Source organism: Amphibalanus amphitrite, unplaced genomic scaffold (assembly GCF_019059575.1).
Source record: "Amphibalanus amphitrite isolate SeventyFive unplaced genomic scaffold, NRLGWU_Aamphi_draft 000279F_arrow, whole genome shotgun sequence".
Lineage (NCBI taxonomy): Eukaryota > Metazoa > Arthropoda > Thecostraca > Balanomorpha > Balanidae > Amphibalanus > Amphibalanus amphitrite.
The window spans coordinates 17,846-40,175 of record NW_024881774.1 but is presented as its reverse complement, the minus strand read 5'-3'; the positions used below and the strand labels follow the sequence as shown (position 1 = coordinate 40,175).

General features: G+C 53.1%; 1 protein-coding gene across 3 annotated transcripts; it reads left to right on the top strand.

Annotated features, from left to right (window-relative positions):
• Positions 1–108: 108 nt before the first annotated feature.
• Positions 109–22,305, top strand: LOC122387255 (nudix hydrolase 24, chloroplastic-like). 3 transcript variants are annotated; one of them, XM_043377314.1, is made up of 9 exons: positions 109–173; positions 14,607–14,788; positions 15,125–15,363; positions 15,635–15,698; positions 16,022–16,152; positions 16,472–16,590; positions 19,382–19,511; positions 20,665–20,764; positions 20,972–22,305. In XM_043377314.1, exons 2-9 carry the CDS (start codon positions 14,731–14,733, stop codon positions 21,070–21,072), a joined length of 942 nt encoding a protein of 313 aa, XP_043233249.1. In that variant the 5' UTR covers positions 109–173; positions 14,607–14,730; the 3' UTR covers positions 21,073–22,305. The 3 variants fall into 3 exon arrangements, 2 of the variants coding, with proteins under 2 accessions (XP_043233249.1, XP_043233248.1); XM_043377313.1 differs by lacking the exon at positions 19,382–19,511 and adding an exon at positions 17,588–17,717 and having other exon boundaries at positions 116–173; XR_006257534.1 differs by lacking the exon at positions 109–173 and adding an exon at positions 17,588–17,717 and having other exon boundaries at positions 14,362–14,788.
• The last annotated feature ends 25 nt before the right edge of the window (positions 22,306–22,330 follow it).

The following is a 22,330-nucleotide window of genomic DNA, read 5'->3' as shown; positions in this document are numbered from 1 at the left end:
TGGCGGTACCGAATGTCACCCAGATGGCGCAGCGCTCCACTCGCCCACAGTGACCTCCCTTGGACCTCCCCTCCGCCCCGAACCAGCTCAGAACCGGCGCATTCCGGTCCACCGGTGCCCCCGGCGTATAGAGATTGATTGTCAGGCCCCTGGTGGATTTTCGTTTCAGTCTGGTAAAATACGTCGATTTTCTCATGCCTGATGCCAAGTTGAAGTCTCAGTTGGTTTAAATTTTTCCTCGATATTGTTCTTCTCATCGAATTTCACTTTCTTATCAATTTTCAACAATTCGATCGGACTTTGCCCTTAGTTGTGTAGTTTGTCAACAGATGTCACTGCAGTGTCTTACGGAGGCCTGCCAAGCTCAGCGCTTGGCCCGGAGCGCCCGGAGCAAGGCCCGGAGTTGGCCCCAGGGGGGCGACACGGCTATTCGCGCAATGTATTAATTTATGGGCCGCGCGGGGCCTCGCGATGACGCGGCTGGAGGCAACTGCTCAGCGCGCTAGGAATTAGGATACTTCTGTCGTACTGCGCTGTGGGTAGCGCGTGGCTGGATGGACGGTCTGTGACAATCTATTGATCTGTGGCTGATCTATTAGAGTGTCCGTCCGAGAGCCGTACGACGGCTGACAGAGCCTGGGGGTCGCGAACTGGTGTGGTAACCGTTACGCCCACCTGGGACGCCCGAGTCGGTACGGCACTTGCGGTGTCGTAACCGGATCGGCGGGAACCAGCAGAACGCTGTTGGACCGGCGGTGAAAGTCGGAACCGAGCACTCGCCCACCAATGGGCGTCTGGTCGAGCAGGTCTACCCGCTAAGGCAGCCTGAGCACGAACCAGTGGCAGGGTCCGATCAATGACCGTGGTCCGACCAGGGTGTCAGCGCAATGGCCAGTCAGAGGCGTCTTTAAGGGCGCAGAAGCCCACCTCGGTCGACTGGCCGGTGCAACCTAGTCAGGTCGTTTGTGTGAATCTCCGTGTTCTTCCCTCGCCTCAGAGTAGCCGCTCTTCTCCAAATGCCCGAGCCGTTTTCTATGTGTATTTGTCCTGTAGCGAACAGCAGAGTCGAGAAACGAATTGACAATGTCGCCGAAAACCGCGGTCACATGCTGGCCGTTCCTAGTACTACCAATATGCCCGCAGGCGCGGCGAGAGACAAGCTTAGCGTATGAGTCACCGTCCGGCTGCCGGGAGAGCCCCTACCGCGACCTTTGTTCACAGTCATGACGTCAACACAATGGGCTCCTAAACGTACGGGCAGCGGCCGCCTCAGGGGTGCCGCCGTGACCTTTGCACGACACGTTCTATAGCGTATGGCACAGCGGTTACTAGGAAGGTTGAGGCCAGCGGCAGGCCGGTTTACAAATAACAAACTTGACGCGCAATTGACAACAGGTAACAGATTGATTAATAAAGCGGTGACAATATAAATGAAAATGACAACATGAAATGACAAATCGCATAGATGACAAATCGCATAGATGATAAATCGCATAGATGATCCCTAGCCACTCGCCGGGTCTCTTCTTTGGCACCATGTGGAGTGGAGTTGTCCAGCTGCTGCTCGACGGTCGAATGATGCCTTGCTGGAGCATCTTGTTGAACTCAGCACGTGCGATTTGAAGGCGCTCCGGCGGGAGGCGTCGTGGCCGCTGGTACACCGGTGGACCCTTGGTGACGATGTGGTGCGTCACGTTGTGCTTCACCGGTGTTGGTCCAGGTTTTGGTGAGGTCACATCCGGGTACCGGGCGAGGACAGCTGCGAAGCGAGCAGCAGCCTGCTCCCGGACGAGACGCACTCCGATGGAGCACAGCCGTGACCGCTCGGCGCTGGCGCAGACGGTGCCGTCCCGCAGGAGACGCTGGTTGGCGACGTCCACGACGAGGTGATGTGCGGCCAGGAAGTCGGTGCCCAAGATGGGTGTGGTGACGTCAGTGACGAAGAATCGATGTTTCAGGCGGTGCTGCTGACTCAAGGTGACGTCCAGCAGGCAGGTGCCGTGCACCGCGATCGGTGAGCCGTTTGCCGCGACGAGCTGCTGGCCGACAGGAGCAGGGGTCAGTGTGGACCCGTTGGGCAGGCAGCGGCGAGGCAGCACGCTGACCTGCGCCCCGGTGTCGACTAGAAATTGCCGGTCCGTCTCCGTGTCCCTCACGAAGAGGAGTGGCGCGGCAGGAGGGGCACCCGTGCTTTGCGCCATCAGCACGGGGCGCCTCAGTTTTCCGAGGCGATCCAGGAGCACGGCAACTTGCATCGGCGCGCTTGGGCGCCGAATCGCTGGTGGTACCAACACAGCGTGTCGTCGTGCGGCGGCGTTGAAGGACGAGCCGGTGACGGGCGGCGTGACTGGCGAGACGCCTGGCGCGGCCGGGAACGGCTGCGGTCGCGTCGCACGGCGTCCTCGAGTCGTCGGTTGCTGGCCTCCAGGCGCTCCATCTTAGCGACCAGGGAGGCGATGACGGTGTCCAGCGCAGGGGTCGCAGCTGGCGCTGGGGCTGTCACTGCAGCAGCGATGGGCGGTGCCGGCTGTGTGTACGGCTGTGCCGCGATCGCTGATAGCCGTGGGTCGGGTCCGCTAGCTTCCAGATACCGATCGGCCGCTTCTGCCAGTGCGTCAAGCGTGCTGTCGGCTGGCAGGAGGGCGAGGGCAGCACGGACGGGCTGCGGTAGCCGTTGTTGAAATAGGGTACGGAAGAGCTCCGTATCAACCGGGGCGTCCCCGGCTGCGGCTAGCTCGTTGCGCATTGAGCGCAACAGCGCCGTCGGCTTCTGATCGCCGAGCTGTTGGCGGCCGAGCAGGGCTTGTAGTCGGTCGGCGCGTGACTGTGCCAGGCGGGCTTGGAGCGCCGCACACAGCACGTCAAAAGACCGAGATGACCGGATGACGTCCTTGACCTGGACGGCGATGTTGGCGGGGAGGTTTGCGACGAGGAGCTTAAACCTCAGCTCGTCGGAGTCGACCCCGCTGACGTCGAAAGCGCACTGCACCTGCAGTAGCCACAGGTCGGGCTCTTCCGGAGAGTATGGTGGTAGCCGGAAGCTAGCCATGGGCCGATGAGCTGACTCGGAGGCTGAAGCTGGAACGCTGGCTGGGTCTTGAGCTGCGGCGCCGGACTGTGCGCTGTCCGCGGGCATGACGAGAGGCTAAGGTCGAACAACGGAGATCACGTCGGGGTCACCAATTGTCGTACTGCGCTGTGGGTAGCGCGTGGCTGGACGGACGGTCTGTGACAATCTATTGATCTGTGGCTGATCTATTAGAGTGTCCGTCCGAGAGCCGTACGACGGCTGACAGAGCCTGGGGGTCGCGAACTGGTGTGGTAACCGTTACGCCCACCTGGGACGCCCGAGTCGGTACGGCACTTGCGGTGTCGTAACCGGATCGGCGGGAACCAGCAGAACGCTGTTGGACCGGCGGTGAAAGTCGGAACCGAGCACTCGCCCACCAATGGGCGTCTGGTCGAGCAGGTCTACCCGCTAAGGCAGCCTGAGCACGAACCAGTGGCAGGGTCCGATCAATGACCGTGGTCCGACCAGGGTGTCAGCGCAATGGCCAGTCAGAGGCGTCTTTAAGGGCGCAGAAGCCCACCTCGGTCGACTGGCCGGTGCAACCTAGTCAGGTCGTTTGTGTGAATCTCCGTGTTCTTCCCTCGCCTCAGAGTAGCCGCTCTTCTCCAAATGCCCGAGCCGTTTTCTATGTGTATTTGTCCTGTAGCGAACAGCAGAGTCGAGAAACGAATTGACAATGTCGCCGAAAACCGCGGTCACATGCTGGCCGTTCCTAGTACTACCAATATGCCCGCAGGCGCGGCGAGAGACAAGCTTAGCGTATGAGTCACCGTCCGGCTGCCGGGAGAGCCCCTACCGCGACCTTTGTTCACAGTCATGACGTCAACACAATGGGCTCCTAAACGTACGGGCAGCGGCCGCCTCAGGGGTGCCGCCGTGACCTTTGCACGACACGTTCTATAGCGTATGGCACAGCGGTTACTAGGAAGGTTGAGGCCAGCGGCAGGCCGGTTTACAAATAACAAACTTGACGCGCAATTGACAACAGGTAACAGATTGATTAATAAAGCGGTGACAATATAAATGAAAATGACAACATGAAATGACAAATCGCATAGATGACAAATCGCATAGATGATCCCTACACTTCTGCCGGGGCGGGGCGCTGAACGGTGTGCAATGAATGGGTTATGGTCGGGCCGACAGAGATGAGGTATTGAATTTGAATTGACATCAGCAATCGGGTGGGGAAGGAGAACATTCCTAATCGAGCTTGGGTTGGGGAAAGCCGAAAATATCGCGATCGGCTCATAGCTCAGACAGGGCCGGGTGCCGTACCATGTGTTGTATACATATTTAGGCGGGCAGACAGAGATGAGTTATTGGATTTAAATTCACCTTACCATCGGTTTCTGGTGGGGTTTGAAAATGGTTTTAGTCAAGCTCGGAGTGGGGCAACCCACTGGCGGATCCAGGGGAAGGCATTTGGGGCAAATGTCTTCCCCCACATTGGCAGCGCCCGAAATCGCTTTTCGAGAATCAAAGAAAACTTCACAACTTTTCTGAGGATATGTTGGTTAATCACACTGCACAGCAGTGCGCAAGGAATCGAAATCAGAGTTTTTTTTTTAAATTAATTCCGAGAAACCTTTTTGGGGTAAGCCCCCGCAGTGTCCAAGACCGCTTCCTGGATCCGCCAGTTGTGAATAAGTCACGGTCGATACCGAGCTTCGGCGGGACCAGGCGCTGTATACGTTGTTCTTTCAATGAAGAGGTGGACAGACACCTAGCCCCACATCCTACTGCTATGCCCGTGCTTCTGTGGGTGAAGCACTAAAGCATCACGGAATCCCACAGGACCTGCGAGTCGACGAAGTGGGCCGCTTTGGCCGCCGGGTACTGCAGCTCCCTGGAGTTGCCTGGGACCGATGGCAAAACAACAGCTCCGGCGGTGCCCCTATGGGCCGTAGTAATTAGTGAATTCCCGTAATGTAGAGATCATATCCTCAATAATCTCCATTACCATTTTATATTCCTAAACAGTATGACAGAACAATTATGCTTGCCTACGTTCAGGCATTACCTCTGATGGTCATACGTCTGTGAGAAAATCACGGTCGCGGTGGGCGCGACCGGCGCCGCCACCTTCGGTGACCGTGCCACGATCGCGGTGGATGTGACCTGCATCACTGCCTCTGGTGGCGCAAGGCTCGCTGCAACACCACGCCGCGGCGGCGTGGACCGCGGCCGGTGCCGTAGTGAGACCGTACCGCCCACACGCACCGGCGAGGCGGCACGGTGTCGCAACCTACGCACTGGCCACTGACCGACCTTCGCCCGACCCCTCGGGACGTGACGGTGAACCCGGGACGGAGCGCGAGGAGATGGCTTTAGCCCGACCCTGGGGCCGGGCGCGCTGGCGAGACCGGGCGGGCGCGCGAGGTCACGACTTTCACGCCGCACAGCCGTGCCACGTGAAGTACGCGTTTCTCCGACGTTTAGAACATGTAGTTCTTATATTTATGTAATTAGCCCTGCAATGGATTGGAACAGGCTTTTTCTCCTGTAGCTCTGTATAGCTAACAACGAATAAATAGGAGCAGACATGGAATACCTACGGATCGATCGCATTATTCCTTGTGTGAAATAGATTACGACGTATTACGGTAAATACGTGCGTAATAACTTATTGCAGGACCGACCCTCACGGACTGCATGATTTATTGTACTTTACAGTGTTCGATATGCCACGTTCTAAGCTGATGTATGTCGCCCAATTTGATACGGGTTGCATGGTCTATTGCACATATAAGATAAGATACCTTAGAGACAAAACTGACTGTGTCACGGAATGTTCACTATTTTACGTGATTTCACGGGTTTTCCAAAGCAGAAAACATAATGCTAGTTGCATTGTTTGTCGGTTGGCGGTTGCATTAGGTACGTTTAAAAATTGGCAATGTAACATTACGAGAAACAATACGGGCCGTCTGGTACAATAAACAACGATGAGGTACCGGGTCGCATTGTTTATTGTAATGATATTAACTGTTAACAAAAAGTGTGTGACTTTATATCCTATCTGGTATTCTATATGAAAATCTGACATCTTGTTAGTTTGTGAGTTAGCACTTGTTTCGCATGTGGTTTCATTCGCGAATAAGGACGGATTCTTACGGCCATGCCTGTAACGTGCGTGTACTCGTATGTGTATTATTTCTATATGTTATACTGTGGCCCTCGGATTGCGTGAAAGTACGCGGGTTGTGACGTCACACGGCGTGTGACGGTATAAATACGCGCGCGTGGCGTAGGTCGGGGCTCGCTCTACTGGCTCGCTTCTGGCTCTCTCTTGTTCGCCCTCGCTGGCACTCGTCCGCCCCGTCACGGACGGAGCGGTGCTCCTCCGCGGCCTCGCCACGCAGCGATGTGAGTACCGGTGGGTCGCCGGTCCAGTCAGGACCTGTTGAGCCCGAGTGGCGCGGCAGTGTTTTCTTCACTGTGCGTGTAGCGGGTAACATTGCGCCTGTCTGCCTATTGCCTGGTAACTGTGCTATTGCTTTACTCGAATCTAATCTCATGTCTTTTATAGCCTGTAATGTAATATACCTGTTCCAAGACAAAGCAAATTCTTTGTAGTTGGTAACGTTTACATCCGAAAGGGACGAATGCTTTAGAAGTTGGGCTAAAAATAAAACTTTCATACTCCTAGACAAACGACCTGCTCAGCAGACACTTCACGCGTGAAGCCAAGCTGGCAAAGTAAAACATAAAATTCACACTGGGGGCTCGTTGCCGGTATGACTTGAATCTGATCGATCAAGGGACTAGGGACAGGTTTTATTTAGTTTGCATTTGCATTAGTAATTGTTTTTTTTTGTAAAGATACAGGCACAATGACACCCGATTTCAAATCTCAGGCATACAGGCTCCTGATCAATCTCTTGATGAGATTGATTTGTCTTTTGGTTCTTTTTACTGTACTGATCACTTTCACGATCGGTTGTGCTGGGTTGCAGTTGCAACCCATGGGATATCCCTTGGCAAATCGGATATTTCTGTCGCTGGTTTCTTATTCCGAGAATGATCTGCTTGGCAGCACACGGGGTGTGTGAGGTTCTAATTTAGTTAGAATTTGAGACGGCAGATGATATTTGACATTGAACATTTTTATATTCGATTTGATTTTGAATTGTCGGTTCATAAATGCTTATTTTTGATTTATTTTATAAATAGTTTTTGTGTTCCTAAACCAATGTTTATTCTATAACTTCCAATTAAAAGGAACAATGTTTTTGTTCGTAATTTGTCTACATTCAGTTCCACATTGGTGCATAATTTATTGGTAAGCCGATTCGCGTCGATGCTTATTTGATGCACCAATTATTGTGAGCAAATGGATTTCATTCAAATGATGGCTATTTAATAGCAGGGTTTGTGCGACGGTTGCTAGATTTAATATCAGGTTTCGTGCGACGGAAGGTGTTCTTGGTTTGTTTCCTGTCATTTGTTATGTTGACCTGCTTTGGTTCTGAAGCGATCGCTTCCGTCGAATCGGTTCACGGTCAGGCGCCCCAGCCGAAAGCGAGAGCTGAGCCGCGTTTTCACTTTCACCTTCAACATCGCTGCGTGGTGCGTGAGGAAAACCGGGGCAGCCGACCGGCCGAGACGGACCGATCAATTTCTTTCGTGATTAAAATTCATGGTAACATCGTCTGACATATCTCGTGATGCTTTGAGATGCCATTCCGGCAACATTATTCTTAAAGGTCATTGAAGAATATAAAGCCGTGAGGCATCATAATATTTGCTGACTCAGATAAGTTAGTTAGATTTGCCAGCCGCTCGCGTGCTCTGGGATGCCGGGTGTAGAGAGGTTAATTTGGAGTGTGCGCGCACCAGGGATGGCTTTCCCCCCTCTCTATCGACCGGATTTGCGTACGGGCAGAATCCCCCGAGGGCCTACGCACTACACGCCTCTGCCTGGCCCGCAGATGGCCTGTAGAATGGCATCGCCAGTGACGTTGAACCGGTGTAGCTCTGATTGGGAAAGGTAGAGGCTACAGGCAATTATCTGCGTCAGATCCTTCTCTTCTCATGTTCTAGATACATGGGAAATCCAACACAGGGGACCTCCGGCACGAAGGCGGAGGGCGGAGCAGGCACCACTCCAGGGAACCCTGCCGCCGTCGGAGGAGAGGAGGAGTATTATGACGTGCTCAGCCAGTACGGCACGGCTGGCGACCAACGACCTCGTCTGGAGGTACTCGGCGCCAATACAGGTCAGTCCCGGTCACATGAGGTGGCGAGGGGTGAGATGGTCGGTCAAGAGCACAGTGCACTATTTGATTCTAATCGAGGCACGGGTCAATACGATTCGTTCGTGTTGCGCAACCTCCCGGTCTTCAAAGGTGAATATAACGGTACTGCCGTTACTGACTGGGTGCAAAAGGTTGATCTACTTCTGGAACTCACGGGAACTCCCGATGAGACGATTCTGCCGCTGTTGGCACTGCGCGTCGAGACGCAAGTATTGAGCTTCTTGGAGAGCCTTTGCAATCGTTTTAGTCCCTCTCAGTACAACTGGGCCAGGGTTAAACAAGCTCTTCTGAAACAATATGGAGGCGTCGTCGACCTTAGTAAGCACGTCTCTCAGCTCCACTCCGCCCGCATGGGTCGCGAAACTCCAGTACGGAAATTCGCTCAGGAGGTGGAAAGACTGGCTCGTCTTGCGTACCCTGAACTTGTGCGTGATATGGGCACCGCAGAGCCACGAGAGGTTCAAAGAGGTATTATGAACCGCATCACGCTCGAACAGTTCGTAACGGGATTACCTCCGATGTTGAGCCGTTCACTCGTCGAGCGTCAGATTGAAAACTTTGACGAAGCTGTCGATCTGGCTGCTCATTTGGAGGACGTTAACGCTCGTTATTTTAAAAAGGCAACCATCAACGCTATGTTCGATGCTGAAGAATCAGCTCAGCACAATGCCGGCGTCTCTAGGCGAGGACGGTTGCAACGACCCAATCGTCGACCTTCTCGCAAAACAAATCAGAGGTCAATGGGCGGCCGACAGCCTCAGATGGACGCCAGACAGCCTCGGGCTAATACGTCGTCCTCTGAATGCTACCGGTGTGGACAGGTGGGACACTTCAAAAGAGACTGTCCAATGCAGTACTTTCACAATGGTCAGCCGGGTCCCTACTACGAGAAAGGACCGGTGTGTTTTATCTGCGGAGACGACCATCCGACAGCAGCCTGCACAAACATTGTTTGCGCAGCATGTAAACAGACCGGACACCCAGCCAACCATTGTTCAAAAAGCTTGCAGGGCCTTCCTTCAGCCACCACTACCCATAGCAATTGATGCGTTTGTCGACGGATTCGCACGAAGTGTCTGCTCCAATTGACAGCGGCGCTTCACATTCGTTGATAGATAAAAACGCGTACGAAAAGATGTCAATCCAGCAACTAGTTGAGCCCCGCCTCATGTTCGAAGGCAACTCCGGTTGACTATCGAGCAGGCGCTGGGCGCGTGACTCTCTTCTAACTCCGCGGAGTTAGATGATGGCAAGTCACGCAGCGGAGAGAGAGTGAGAGAGAGAGAGAGAGAGAGAGAGAGAGAGAGAGGGAGAGAGAGAGAGAGAGAGAGAGAGAGAGAGAGAGAGAGAGAGAGAGAGAGAGAGAGAGAGAGAGAGAGAGAGGCAGTTTGATGCAATTGCTCAGACAATCGTCAATCAAAAGGCTTCTCGGTCTCACGAACGAGCGGGTGTTCAACCGGCATGCCGGAGATAAATCCTACAAGGTGGGAGACCTTGTCTACCTTTATCGGCCCGTCACCAATCCTGGTAATGCCTCGAAATTAACTAGAAAGTATGAGCCCGGCTATGTGGTAAGTGATTACCATTACAATGACACAGCTGCGGGTCCGTAAGCCCGGTTCAAAGAAACCGCGAAAAAAAAAGGTGCACTGTGACCGACTGAAACCCCGCCCAGTCTCCCATGTGTATCGGGATGGCCAGAGAAAGGCTGCGATGCAGTTCAGATCTGTGCAGATCCCAGTCGCTGCCAATGAAAGGCAGGATATAGTATAGAAGCCCGGCTACAGAGAGCCTGGGGCAGGGTGAATTTTCTAAGCTAACGATACCGCTTCGCCGTTCCGCTGTTGGAAACAGGATCGAGCGCAACCCTCGATCAGGCAGTGGAGTCACCAGAGTTCTGGAGGCCTTAGGGCCCGGAATATGGTTCCTCCTCTGAGTGGAGAACTGGGATCGGATGTGTCCGATTCCCGTGGCCAGCAGGATGGCCTATCGGGCAGACAGCCCGTCAGACGACAGGTGCAGCGGGACGAGCTGTTCGCTCAGATCCCGACTCGTCCTCAGAGGACGCCTCCGAGACATCAACGATCCCCAGAGGACAAGGAGAGCGTCCGATCGCTATTCCCCTTAGATTAGTGCTGTATGGATGCTATTAATTGTCGGTACCTATGTCACAAGGTATAAGGTTCTGGAAGGTCTGGGAACCCTGTCAAGTTCTCTGGCATGTGGTTGAGTGAGTTAGCATGAGGTGTTAAAGGATAAAATTATCAGGTGAGCCACTGTCAGTTATTTTCCATCGGCTTTCCGTAAAACCTTTGGAGCAGCATTACCTCTGGTGAAATGATTCCTATGATTCCTGACTATGTCACATCCTGTTGCAACATTTCGCTGCGCTAACCGTTCACCCTTATCTCTGGTCTAATCAACCAGAAGGGCAAATGACCTGGTTCATTGTACGGCTGTTCTTGGATATTGCCACCCTAATGCTGATGCGAGCACTTTGGAAGCTCCACCGGAGATTGAATGATCTGGCCCTGTTACAGCAGACTTCTCCCAGTGAACAGCGACCGCTTGTCGCGTCTGGCGCCGGAGACGTCAGGCACCCGACCAGGTGGCCTGAGTCCTGCACTCTCAGTTTCATGGCCTCTGATCATTGACCCAGCTGAGGCGGTCGCTACATCTCGAACCCAAACGTCCACGTGAGACCGGGGTACAGTTGGTGTTTGGGGTGAGTAATTAAGCATTAAAACCACAGATGTGCTACCATGCGACTAGGTGTGACCGACCAGCAGTGGTGAGCGAGACCGCTGCAGATGCCAGATTTACTGGCCGGTGGCCGCCCATACGCGCCCAATATCCGAACCCACACCAGTGTGTCGAGGTGCAATACTCGGACGCTTGTGTTGGCTTCGTAAAGGTGCAACAAAGTTATCGGTCCCACACCCGTACGCCAAGGTAGAGTACTTGGATGCGTGTGTTGGCAAACCGAAACGCAGGGCACACCGCGGTGAGAGAAGGCTACGCTGACCTGTCGATCGTGCACAAGTGCTCCATGCCGGATTCTTGTGTCGCCGTCGGCCGTCAAACTGAGCCGAGTTGTGACTGGGGAGAGATCGGACACCGTCGTGTTGCTGGGGCTCACTGTGTGTTTTCAATGCCAAAGCCACCCCGAAATCTTTGACCCTCCTCACACCGACAGACCGGGAGAGAGAAATCGTGCCCGTTCCAGCTTGACGAACGATCAGCTTGCCACTTGCTATTTGCAGATATCAGCTTTCTGTTATCAACTCCGAGGTTCATAAGGAGAACTATCGCTGTGCTACACCAGGTCACTCTGCCTCTGTGTTACCCAGCAATGAGTTGTTTGTGGCAGTACATAATATAGCAGCCGTAAATGACCAGTGTTACAACCGCCCGTGTCATATCTCCGATTATCCGATCATATTACACCTATCCGCATGACCCTGAATCTTTTGCTACAGATTATCTTGGCCAGTACGAGTCCAGGATACCTCGGCGGAATGATGCTCCATATCAGCCAAACAAGGACTTTCAGCGGTTCGCTGGCAAGGTCCTACTCGTAGGTAGATGGATTTATTTTGCTATTTTGGTGAATAGTAAAATGAAAGGGAATGCATGCCAGGGAACGAGGACAGACCCATCCGACCCAGAGACCCAGAGAACCACGTAGTATTTACGTGAAGTCCAAGTGATCCCCGCTGGTTTAATGGTATTAGGTAATGGTTGATTCTTGTGTGTGCATGTGCATCACTTTTAGTTGTTTCAGACCGCTGAGCCCCAAAGGTTGGAGCTATTGTGCCTCTATAAAAAAGGGAGGAATGTGAGAAAATCACGGTCGCGGTGGGCGCGACCGGCGCCGCCACCTTCGGTGACCGTGCCACGATCGCGGTGGATGTGACCTGCATCACTGCCTCTGGTGGCGCAAGGCTCGCTGCAACACCACGCCGCGGCGGCGTGGACCGCGGCCGGTGCCGTAGTGAGACCGTACCGCCCACACGCACCGGCGAGGCGGCACGGTGTCGCAACCTACGCACTGGCCACTGACCGACCTTCGCCCGACCCCTCGGGACGTGACGGTGAACCCGGGACGGAGCGCGAGGAGATGGCTTTAGCCCGACCCTGGGGCCGGGCGCGCTGGCGAGACCGGGCGGGCGCGCGAGGTCACGACTTTCACGCCGCACAGCCGTGCCACGTGAAGTACGCGTTTCTCCGACGTTTAGAACATGTAGTTCTTATATTTATGTAATTAGCCCTGCAATGGATTGGAACAGGCTTTTTCTCCTGTAGCTCTGTATAGCTAACAACGAATAAATAGGAGCAGACATGGAATACCTACGGATCGATCGCATTATTCCTTGTGTGAAATAGATTACGACGTATTACGGTAAATACGTGCGTAATAACTTATTGCAGGACCGACCCTCACGGACTGCATGATTTATTGTACTTTACAGTGTTCGATATGCCACGTTCTAAGCTGATGTATGTCGCCCAATTTGATACGGGTTGCATGGTCTATTGCACATATAAGATAAGATACCTTAGAGACAAAACTGACTGTGTCACGGAATGTTCACTATTTTACGTGATTTCACGGGTTTTCCAAAGCAGAAAACATAATGCTAGTTGCATTGTTTGTCGGTTGGCGGTTGCATTAGGTACGTTTAAAAATTGGCAATGTAACATTACGAGAAACAATACGGGCCGTCTGGTACAATAAACAACGATGAGGTACCGGGTCGCATTGTTTATTGTAATGATATTAACTGTTAACAAAAAGTGTGTGACTTTATATCCTATCTGGTATTCTATATGAAAATCTGACATCTTGTTAGTTTGTGAGTTAGCACTTGTTTCGCATGTGGTTTCATTCGCGAATAAGGACGGATTCTTACGGCCATGCCTGTAACGTGCGTGTACTCGTATGTGTATTATTTCTATATGTTATACTGTGGCCCTCGGATTGCGTGAAAGTACGCGGGTTGTGACGTCACACGGCGTGTGACGGTATAAATACGCGCGCGTGGCGTAGGTCGGGGCTCGCTCTACTGGCTCGCTTCTGGCTCTCTCTTGTTCGCCCTCGCTGGCACTCGTCCGCCCCGTCACGGACGGAGCGGTGCTCCTCCGCGGCCTCGCCACGCAGCGATGTGAGTACCGGTGGGTCGCCGGTCCAGTCAGGACCTGTTGAGCCCGAGTGGCGCGGCAGTGTTTTCTTCACTGTGCGTGTAGCGGGTAACATTGCGCCTGTCTGCCTATTGCCTGGTAACTGTGCTATTGCTTTACTCGAATCTAATCTCATGTCTTTTATAGCCTGTAATGTAATATACCTGTTCCAAGACAAAGCAAATTCTTTGTAGTTGGTAACGTTTACATCCGAAAGGGACGAATGCTTTAGAAGTTGGGCTAAAAATAAAACTTTCATACTCCTAGACAAACGACCTGCTCAGCAGACACTTCACGCGTGAAGCCAAGCTGGCAAAGTAAAACATAAAATTCACACGTCCAGTACAACATGTGTTGTCTGTCAAACAACAATCGACGACGGGATCTCTTCTCATTATCTCTTAAGCCATCGGTTGTCAATTCACCCACCCCGTTTCCCTAAAAATAGACGGTCAGATTCGGCCTGGGTCCTTACGACCCCTCTAGATTCGCCAGAGACGGGATCGGATCGCCGTTATTGCACCCGTCTTAGTGTCTTTAATACTATGACAGCTTCGACCACGGACTTCGGACGGGGTGATCGTTCCACGAATGTACGAACCATCCAGGCCTAGAGTGCATCGAGGTTTAAAAGAATGCAGTCTGTAGATCAATAAACATAACAATGGTGGTATACAACCACATTAAAATATCTCCCCGGCTCCCGCAACGTTCCAACGCCCCTCCGTTATGCATTCGCCTTGTGTGTCCGCCGAGCCGGCTTGCCTCCAATGACGTCATCGGCCGGCCGGCGGCGTTCAAGGTCAAACGGCTGGTGTCCTTACCTGGAGTTCTATAGCCTTGGTTGGCCCCCTTGGTTGGCCCGGAGTATCAGTTTGAGTTTTGGATCGGTTTCATTAATTGTGTTGTGAGAGTTGCCGTGCCCAGCCGTGCCCGACAACTGATACCAATACGGGGCTGAAGCACTTTGTGAGAAATCATCCTGGCGAGCAGACGTCAAATTGAAATTCATTATTCAACTGAGTTCAAGTTGGAAGTGACTAGCAGTATTTGACTTGCCTGAAAAGTGTGAATATTTGGACTTTTTCTTCTAGGTAACTATAGGGCTAGGCGCTGATCATCCATTGCCAAAACACTAGGCCGCCATCTAGACTCGAGAGGACACAATCAAATTAGTCTGGTTAATAATCTACCCACCCAAGGGAGCCTTCAGTGAAAATGGAAAAGAGCAGATTTATTACTCTGGCTCGGAAGTTCAATGCTGTTCTTTTTGAAGGTCAGTATCTGATGCATGCTTATCAACCTAATATTTTACAATATATTGCTAAGTATTGTAATATATAATTCTTGCTAAATAAATTTATATATTTTTGTTTGATATGAATCACAAGAAAGATGTCTTGGGCAGCAAACAATGCTTTAGTTAAGCCCTGTTGGTAGGAACATGCATGATGCCTCAAGTTTTACCGTACTTAATGCTCCTGAATAGGTAGTGCTATTTTCAGCTCAATAATACTAAACTGCCGTATTGTTTCCAAGCCACGTGTCAAGAGTTGACTATTCACTGCAGATTTTTCCCTTCCCCTTGCTCTGACACTGTGCTCTGGTGCAGAGAACGGCCTGCTGTCCGGCGCGCTGCCGCTGGTGGTGGCCGGCCACACAGTGGGCCTGGTGCGTGCCGAGCTGCTGCCGCTGGTGAGGGCCGCCTCCATGTTCCACGTGACGGAGGGCGCCGTGACGCTGGACCCGGCGCTGGAGACGCCCGAGGCACGCTCGGCTGCCATGGCCGAGCTTCTGCAGCGCTGGCGGACGCAGGAAAACCTGGTGGCCCTGCGTGGCTGGAGAAACGAGGTACGACCACATCCGCACATGGGCTGAGGTTAGTCTGTCCCCTTCCCACTCATGTCCCTTTTATGTCATAATCTTTGGCATGAATCGGATCGCAGTGTTACAAATTACGATGTGCCTGTGTGGTACGATTGTAGCACTCAGTCGTCCGCTGGTACAGCATTGATTCATATGTTTACGTGTTGCGATTGTGACATGCGGTTGTCCGTCGTTCGCAGTGTTATATGCTCGGCGTTTCCGATTGTGACACCCCACCATTATCGGCTGTTCGCAGTGTTATGATGTGCGGGCGTCCTTCTCCAGCGCTCCCCTACTAAAGATGGAACGGTCGGCCACATGTGAGTGTGATTCTCATTCAGTCCATGTCAACTGCTCGTTGGATTGTCCAGAGCGCTGTTCGGTGTGGTTTTTGTATCACCATGCTGCTGGTTCTCCCATATCATTTGGAAGTTAATTACAAGCGTTTCTTGATTTCGCATTCGTGAAACAACACACACACCGCGTGACCTCGACCAATGGGAAACCGAAAAATGCCAGCAAGCTGGCAGCTTGCTGATAAAAACGGCGACCGAACAGCGTCCAGTTTCCGTGGTATTAATTTGGTACTCTCGCTCGGTGGGTTAAGTTCGCTGGATTACACGCGTGTGCCCCGCCGCCGCAGGTGTGTTTGGCATCCGGCAGTACGGGGTGGACCTGAACGGCTACACCCACCACCCGGAGCGGGGCTTCTGCGTCTGGATCCAGCGCCGCTCGCTGGAGAAGCCCACCTGGCCCGGCAAACTGGACAACATGGCGAGTATCTGCCCGGAGTTCGACGGCGGCCCGGAGTCTTGATCACGTGTTTTACGTTTATCTCCAGTTTTGTTCGTTCTTGAACGTCCAAGCTGAATTGAGTAATATTTTACGGGACTTGTGCAGTTTGCCAACTCAACTCATCCACTCTGCAACCGGTTCTCCCAGTAATTTTTTCTCAGTCTTATCAGTTTCTTTCACTAAGGTATGGAATTAATGCGTGTCGGGGTGTTTTCTTCTCTCCTTGCGTCTTTGTCCAAACTACCATCATTTTCCGCTGTGACCTCAGAGGAGGGCTGACCCTGCTCTGTTTGGACAGGTCTCTGGCGGCCTGACGTCCGGGCTCGGCCTGCTGGAGGCCGTGCAGAAGGAGGCCTGGGAGGAGGCCGGCATCCCCGAGCACCTGCTGCCCGGTATCCGGTCGGCCGGCGCCGTCTCGTGAGTGCCGCTTCCGCCCCCGCTAACCCCCGCCCCCCTCCCCGCGTCGTCTCGCTAGTAGAGAGTCCACCGCCGCTGCGGGCCCCGTCCCCCTGGCCGTCTCGTGGGTACCGCCCCGGCCGGCCGCCGCCCCGGGCCGACCGCTCCGGTCTACAGCCGCCGGCGTGTAATCGGGCCCAGGAAACGGTACTGATACCGGTTCAGTCCGGTCCTGTCCGGTCATACGCCGCCGAAAGCTTGTTATCGTAAAGCAAAACGGTTCCTAGTGAGAATAAAAACGCGTGGCGTTGGCACTGTTATCAACTTTTTGCTGATAACGGTAGTTTATCTCAACCCACCATTAAGATGTGAAACATTTGATCCATAAGTCTAGGTTAACTTAAGTTTAATATATGATTCAGCAAAAACGCGGCCTTTTGCTCTGACATTGCAGCCTGGTATTGGAGCTGGTCCTTCCCGTCTCGCCCACGATAGCATGGGGCCGGTCGAGGGATCGACAAAAGTGTCTACACGACTTCTTTATTGCAACTGATTGGGCGGGTTCTATCGTCATTACGAATTAGGGTGTGTTCCGTGCGCTGAACTGTACTACATTGACCTGGTATGCTTGTTTGTCTCATCATGACAATGGCGTGTACCTATACTATTTTAATGTATGTCTCCGTTTCTGTCGTTATGTGGGTTCGTCTTGGTGTCGCTCTACTTTAAAATCCTCTCTTCGTCTTCTCTGTCGGTGTTTCGGGTGCTCTGTAGTCAGCCGTGTTTTGGTTGCTCTGTAGTCTGTCGTCTTCTCTCTTGGCGCGGTATTTTCTCGGGGTCCGTAGATCCATGTGTCTGGCTTTATTGGACCCGCTGCTGTCCGTGTGTCCCTCACTCCCTCTAGTCTGTCCCTCCGTCCTCTGTCCTGTGGCTCGGCGACCACCACCCGTATGTCCCCCTGCCCCGCACGGCGGCCGGGCGGTCGGACCGACCTGCCCTTGTGGCCGCTGTGCGCCAGAATCTGCTACCGGAGCGAGCGGGGCCTGTTCGCCAACACCGAGTTTGTGTACGACCTCGAGCTGCCGGCCGACTTCACACCACAGCCGCAGGACGGCGAGGTGGATGAGTACCGCCTGATGCCCGTCCAGGTCAGTCAGTGGGTGGGCGACCCCTCCCCCAGGTCAGTCAGAGCCCAGTGACCCCGCCCCAGGTCAGTGGGTCAGTGTCTCAGTACCGCCTGATGCCCGTCCAGGTCAGTCAGTGGGTGGGGTGACCCCGGTCCCAGGTCAGTCGGGGTCGCTGACCCCGCCCCAGGTCAGTCAGGGTCCAGTGACCCCTTCCCCAGGTCACCGGCCGGTGACCCTGTCTGGTCCCCAGGTCAATCAGTGGCCCAGTACCGCTTGCTACTTGTCCAGGTCAGTGGGGGTGGGGGTGAACCGCCCGTCCCGGATCAGTCTGGGGGGGGGGGGGGGCAGGTCAGTGCCCCAGTACCGCCTCCTGCCCGTTCAGGTCAGTGGGTGGGGTGACCCTGACCCCAGGTCAGTCAGTCAAGTGACCCCGCCCCCAGGTCAGTCGGGGCCGAGTATCGTTTGATGCCCGTCCAGTTCAGTAAGGCCGGGTGGACCCGCCCCCTCCCCCTTCCAGTTCAGACAGTGACCGAGTACGTCCGCCTGCCCCCTGGGGCAGGACTGACCTGACCTCCTAACTGACCTGGAGGTCAGTTGGCAGGACATGTTTGACCGTCCAAGTCAGTGGGCTCCGCCTCGGGCATACCTCGGTCCTCTTACCGACACCGACATACCAAACACATTTTAGTAGATCTCGTATGAACAGTCGACATGAATAATATCACGTTGCCATAAGAAGACATCACACCAACACTGGCAGAGTCGGTTAGACCTGTGTTAGCACCTAGCTCCTTGATGCATGCCAGCTGGTCCGCATGACCACAATAAAAATATGGGTGGGTTATGATCCCATTTGAGTAGGTCTAAGGTTACGACATTTTATTCTGCCTTCAATAGAGTTCAATAGAGTTATCCTGCCTTCAATAGACATTGTTAAACACGGAACGAATCAGCGGCTCTACAAGAATTAATCTAAAAAAGCTTTTGATGAGCATTGTCCCAATTAACTCCTAGGATAATAGAGTCCAGCGTAACTCCATCTTTTTGCCCGTTTTTGCATTCTCCAGAAATTTAAAATAGTTGGAAGTAGCAAATCAACTGAAGACTCGTTGACTCTAGGTATTAGGTATTTGGACACGGAATTCCCTATGGTTGTATTTTGATGGACTTCGCGATATTTTGGATGCGTAAATATTTCAACATCGGACTGAATCACATATTTCATCCATGTTTTGCATTGGATGCGTCGCGATGGTAGCTGATTCTTCCCGTGCCTGTCTTTCCTGGTCCACAATATCCGGTCACGTCGATAAGCCTTTGCGGTGACGCCGTGCGAGTGTAGGCGTAAGCTGCCCTGAGTGTGGCTCACTAACCTCCTACCGGAGACGGTCCTTTCTTAGTACCTATATACTCCTAGTTGGGTGCAGCCCGCTGCCCTGTGCGCCCTGATACTAAAATTGACTGGTTGTGGGTGCCACCGGCACGGTTCATGTCGCCGCGGCGCCCAGTGACTGGTGGTAGTGCTAGTGGTGACCGGTCAGCCGGTGGTGCCTATCACGCCGGGGACGGACGGCCCCGTGTGCAGGTTTACTGGTGATTGGTCAGTGTGGCGGGCGGTGACTGGTGACCGGTCAGCCGGGGCGGCCTATCACGCCGGGGACGGACGGCCCCGTGTGCGCCGGCAGGTTCGTCTACGGTAAAGGGAGCGCCACATTCGCCAGCCATGCCTTCTGCTTCGATATCCAGCTTGCACCCGATTTCCAGCCGAGAAATCAAGACGGGGAGGCGGAGGAGTTTATGCTGGTTACACCGAAGGTTTTGAACCATTTTCTTTCTTTTCGAAAATTGTGGCTTTGTTTCGTTTACCTATCGATATTAAATACGAATCATTTTTAGTTTAAGTATTGGGAGGAACTTGTATGTGAAATATCTATGCTTTGTTTGGAAATATCAATCCGTCAATATTCATCTTAATATGCGTATCCGAAACGTCAAAACAGGGGAACGGGACACTACTGTAAAACACTGGTCCTCTATCTATCCGATACCTTTTCATTTGGCATTCAGTATTGTTTCATTGGGCAGGCAAGATCAATCTAAGTTTTGTATGATTTATCAGATAAACTCATTTAAGAATGTTCATTTGATTTGTATGGAAAAGTTGTTGATCATTAAATTAATCGAGCCCATTTGAGTTATTTCAGATATTCTGAACCTTCAAAATCGTCCCACATGTTAGTACCGTAAAGTGGGGCTATTTGAGACAGTGAGGCTATTTGAAACAGTATTTAAAATCGCTATAAAATGAAGAGCGTTTGATTTTTATGTGATATTTTTGCTCAGAGTAAATCGCCTGAGAAAAAATGATGCATAAATTTCAAACGGTTTTTATCTTAAAACAATTTGAAATACTGTATCAAATAGCCCCACTGTCTCAAATAGCCCCACCTTACGGTACTCTATAGTTCTAGTTGGCATGCTTTGTAAATCGCCTGAGAAAAAATGATGCATAAATTTCAAACGGTTTTTATCTTATAACAATTTTAAATACTGTATCAAATAGCCCCACTGTCTCAAATAGCCCCACCTTACGGTACTCTACATATAGTTCTAGTTGGCATGCTTTTGATACTCTATTTGACACCTCGATAAAATTGCGACTATTGTGCGCCATACCACAGCGCTCAGTAGAAGTCAGCCGGGTAGCGCCTCCCACCTCGGTTCTTCTCTGTAACGGCAGCTTTACCAGTAGCTGTCCTGCCTTTTTACTGCCCAGGGCCCCGTCGCCTTTTCTCTGGGTCCGTCAGTGAGGCAGGGGGCGCTACCGGGACTGGCCGACGCTGCGCCTCTATCAGTGGCGGCGCTGTGGGCGCCCAGCGCCTGCAGACGTGAGCCGAACCCCACACAGCGAGCTGATCTCAGACAGTGTGCCCCTGCGCGGTCCCTGACCTGATCTGGCTGTCCCCAGGAGCTGATGGAGCTCGTCTGTAGCCCCGAATTCAAGACGACCAGCGCGCCGGTCACCCTCGACTTCCTCATACGGCACGGCTTCATCACACCAAACAACGGTAAGTGACGCATGGCCTGATCATTCCGAGCAATGGTAATGCAAACTCGGTTTCATCACTCCGAGTAATGGTACTTATGCGTCCTTATCACACCGACTGCCGGGTATTAACTCCGCCTCATCACACACAGTAACGGTAGTTGAACGACACGCCAGTTTCTGTGTGCCTGTTTGTGTAGCCGCACTAGCGCTGCGCTCTGTGTTTCAGAGCCGCGCTTTCTGGAGATCTGCGAGCTGCTGCACGTGCCACTGGCGAGTGCGTACAGCACGGGCCGGCTCATTAGCGGGCTGCAGGCCATCCACGGCTGAGCTGTGAACAAGCACCGCGAGTGGGGAGGGCGCAGCCGTCCAGACGCCGCCGGACCGAACCCTCCATAGCCAACAGGACAAGACACTTTCGGACCCTCCACAGCCGACAGGACAGGACAGGACAGACCACCGGACCGACCCTCGATAGCCGATACTCGACAAGACAGGACAGGATAGGCCGCTAGACCGCACCCTCTCCAGCTGACACACAACAGGACAGGACAGGATCCTTCATAGCTGATATCGACAGAACAGGGCAGACCGCCAGACCCGACCTTTATAGCCGACAGAACAAAATAAGGACAGTACACCGTCACACAGGACCGAAACATATAGCAGACGGGACGGACAGGCTGGTTCAGATATCTTCATCCGACAGGACGCCACCGGACAGGCGGGCAGCACCAGATCGGAATCACGTCTACACGACCTTTCCTTCCAACGAACCGGGGCCTGCCCACCAAACCAAGCCACCGCCAGAACTGCCATTTCCTTGCCGAACCTGTCCTTCCCATCCAGTTTAAATCTCCCCTTGACTGACATGCCTGACTGACGTCCGCACGAATGTCGCCATGAACAGTTACTTCGCCCCTCCACTGGAAGGACGGCGGTGCAGAGGACGGGAGTCGCACCTGCTCCTGTCTGTCAGATATACTCAGCTGTGGTCGGGGCGTCTTTACGGGTAGCGCGGGTGTGCTGCCTGTCTGCGCTGTGGGTGTGCCACCCTCCGTGGTATGGCTGTCCTGCCGGTATGGTGCCCTGTCGTGGGATGTGCCATCTGCCTGCCCTGTGGGTAAGATGCCTCCGTTGGGCACTGTCCCACAGTAGGGCGCCCTGCCGGTAGAGCAGCTGTCCCGCTCGTTTGGGTGAGCCGTGGTGGCCCTCGGCTGCTCCCATTTCCTTGCCAGGGAGGTCTGGAGGTCCGCATAGAGGGCAGCGTTAGGCCTCGAAGGCTGTGGGGCGGTCAGTGTTGTTGAACAGAGGCTACTCAAAGTGGTCCCGTTGAGCCGGTGTGTTTTAAAGAGTCCGTAGCTATTTGTAGACGTTTGCCTGTTTCTAATATGTGGTATCTTCTGAGAGCTTTCCTTTGGCTCTGGGGTACCTTTTTGGGACTTGTGTGTTTTATTATGTAGTCAATTTGCAATTGGTTCAATGTGTACTACGTTATTGCTTTGTGTCGGATTTTACCGTATGGGAAGTCATTTGACTAAGAATATACATTGTCGCACCATACACTTTCTTTGTGGAAGACTGTACC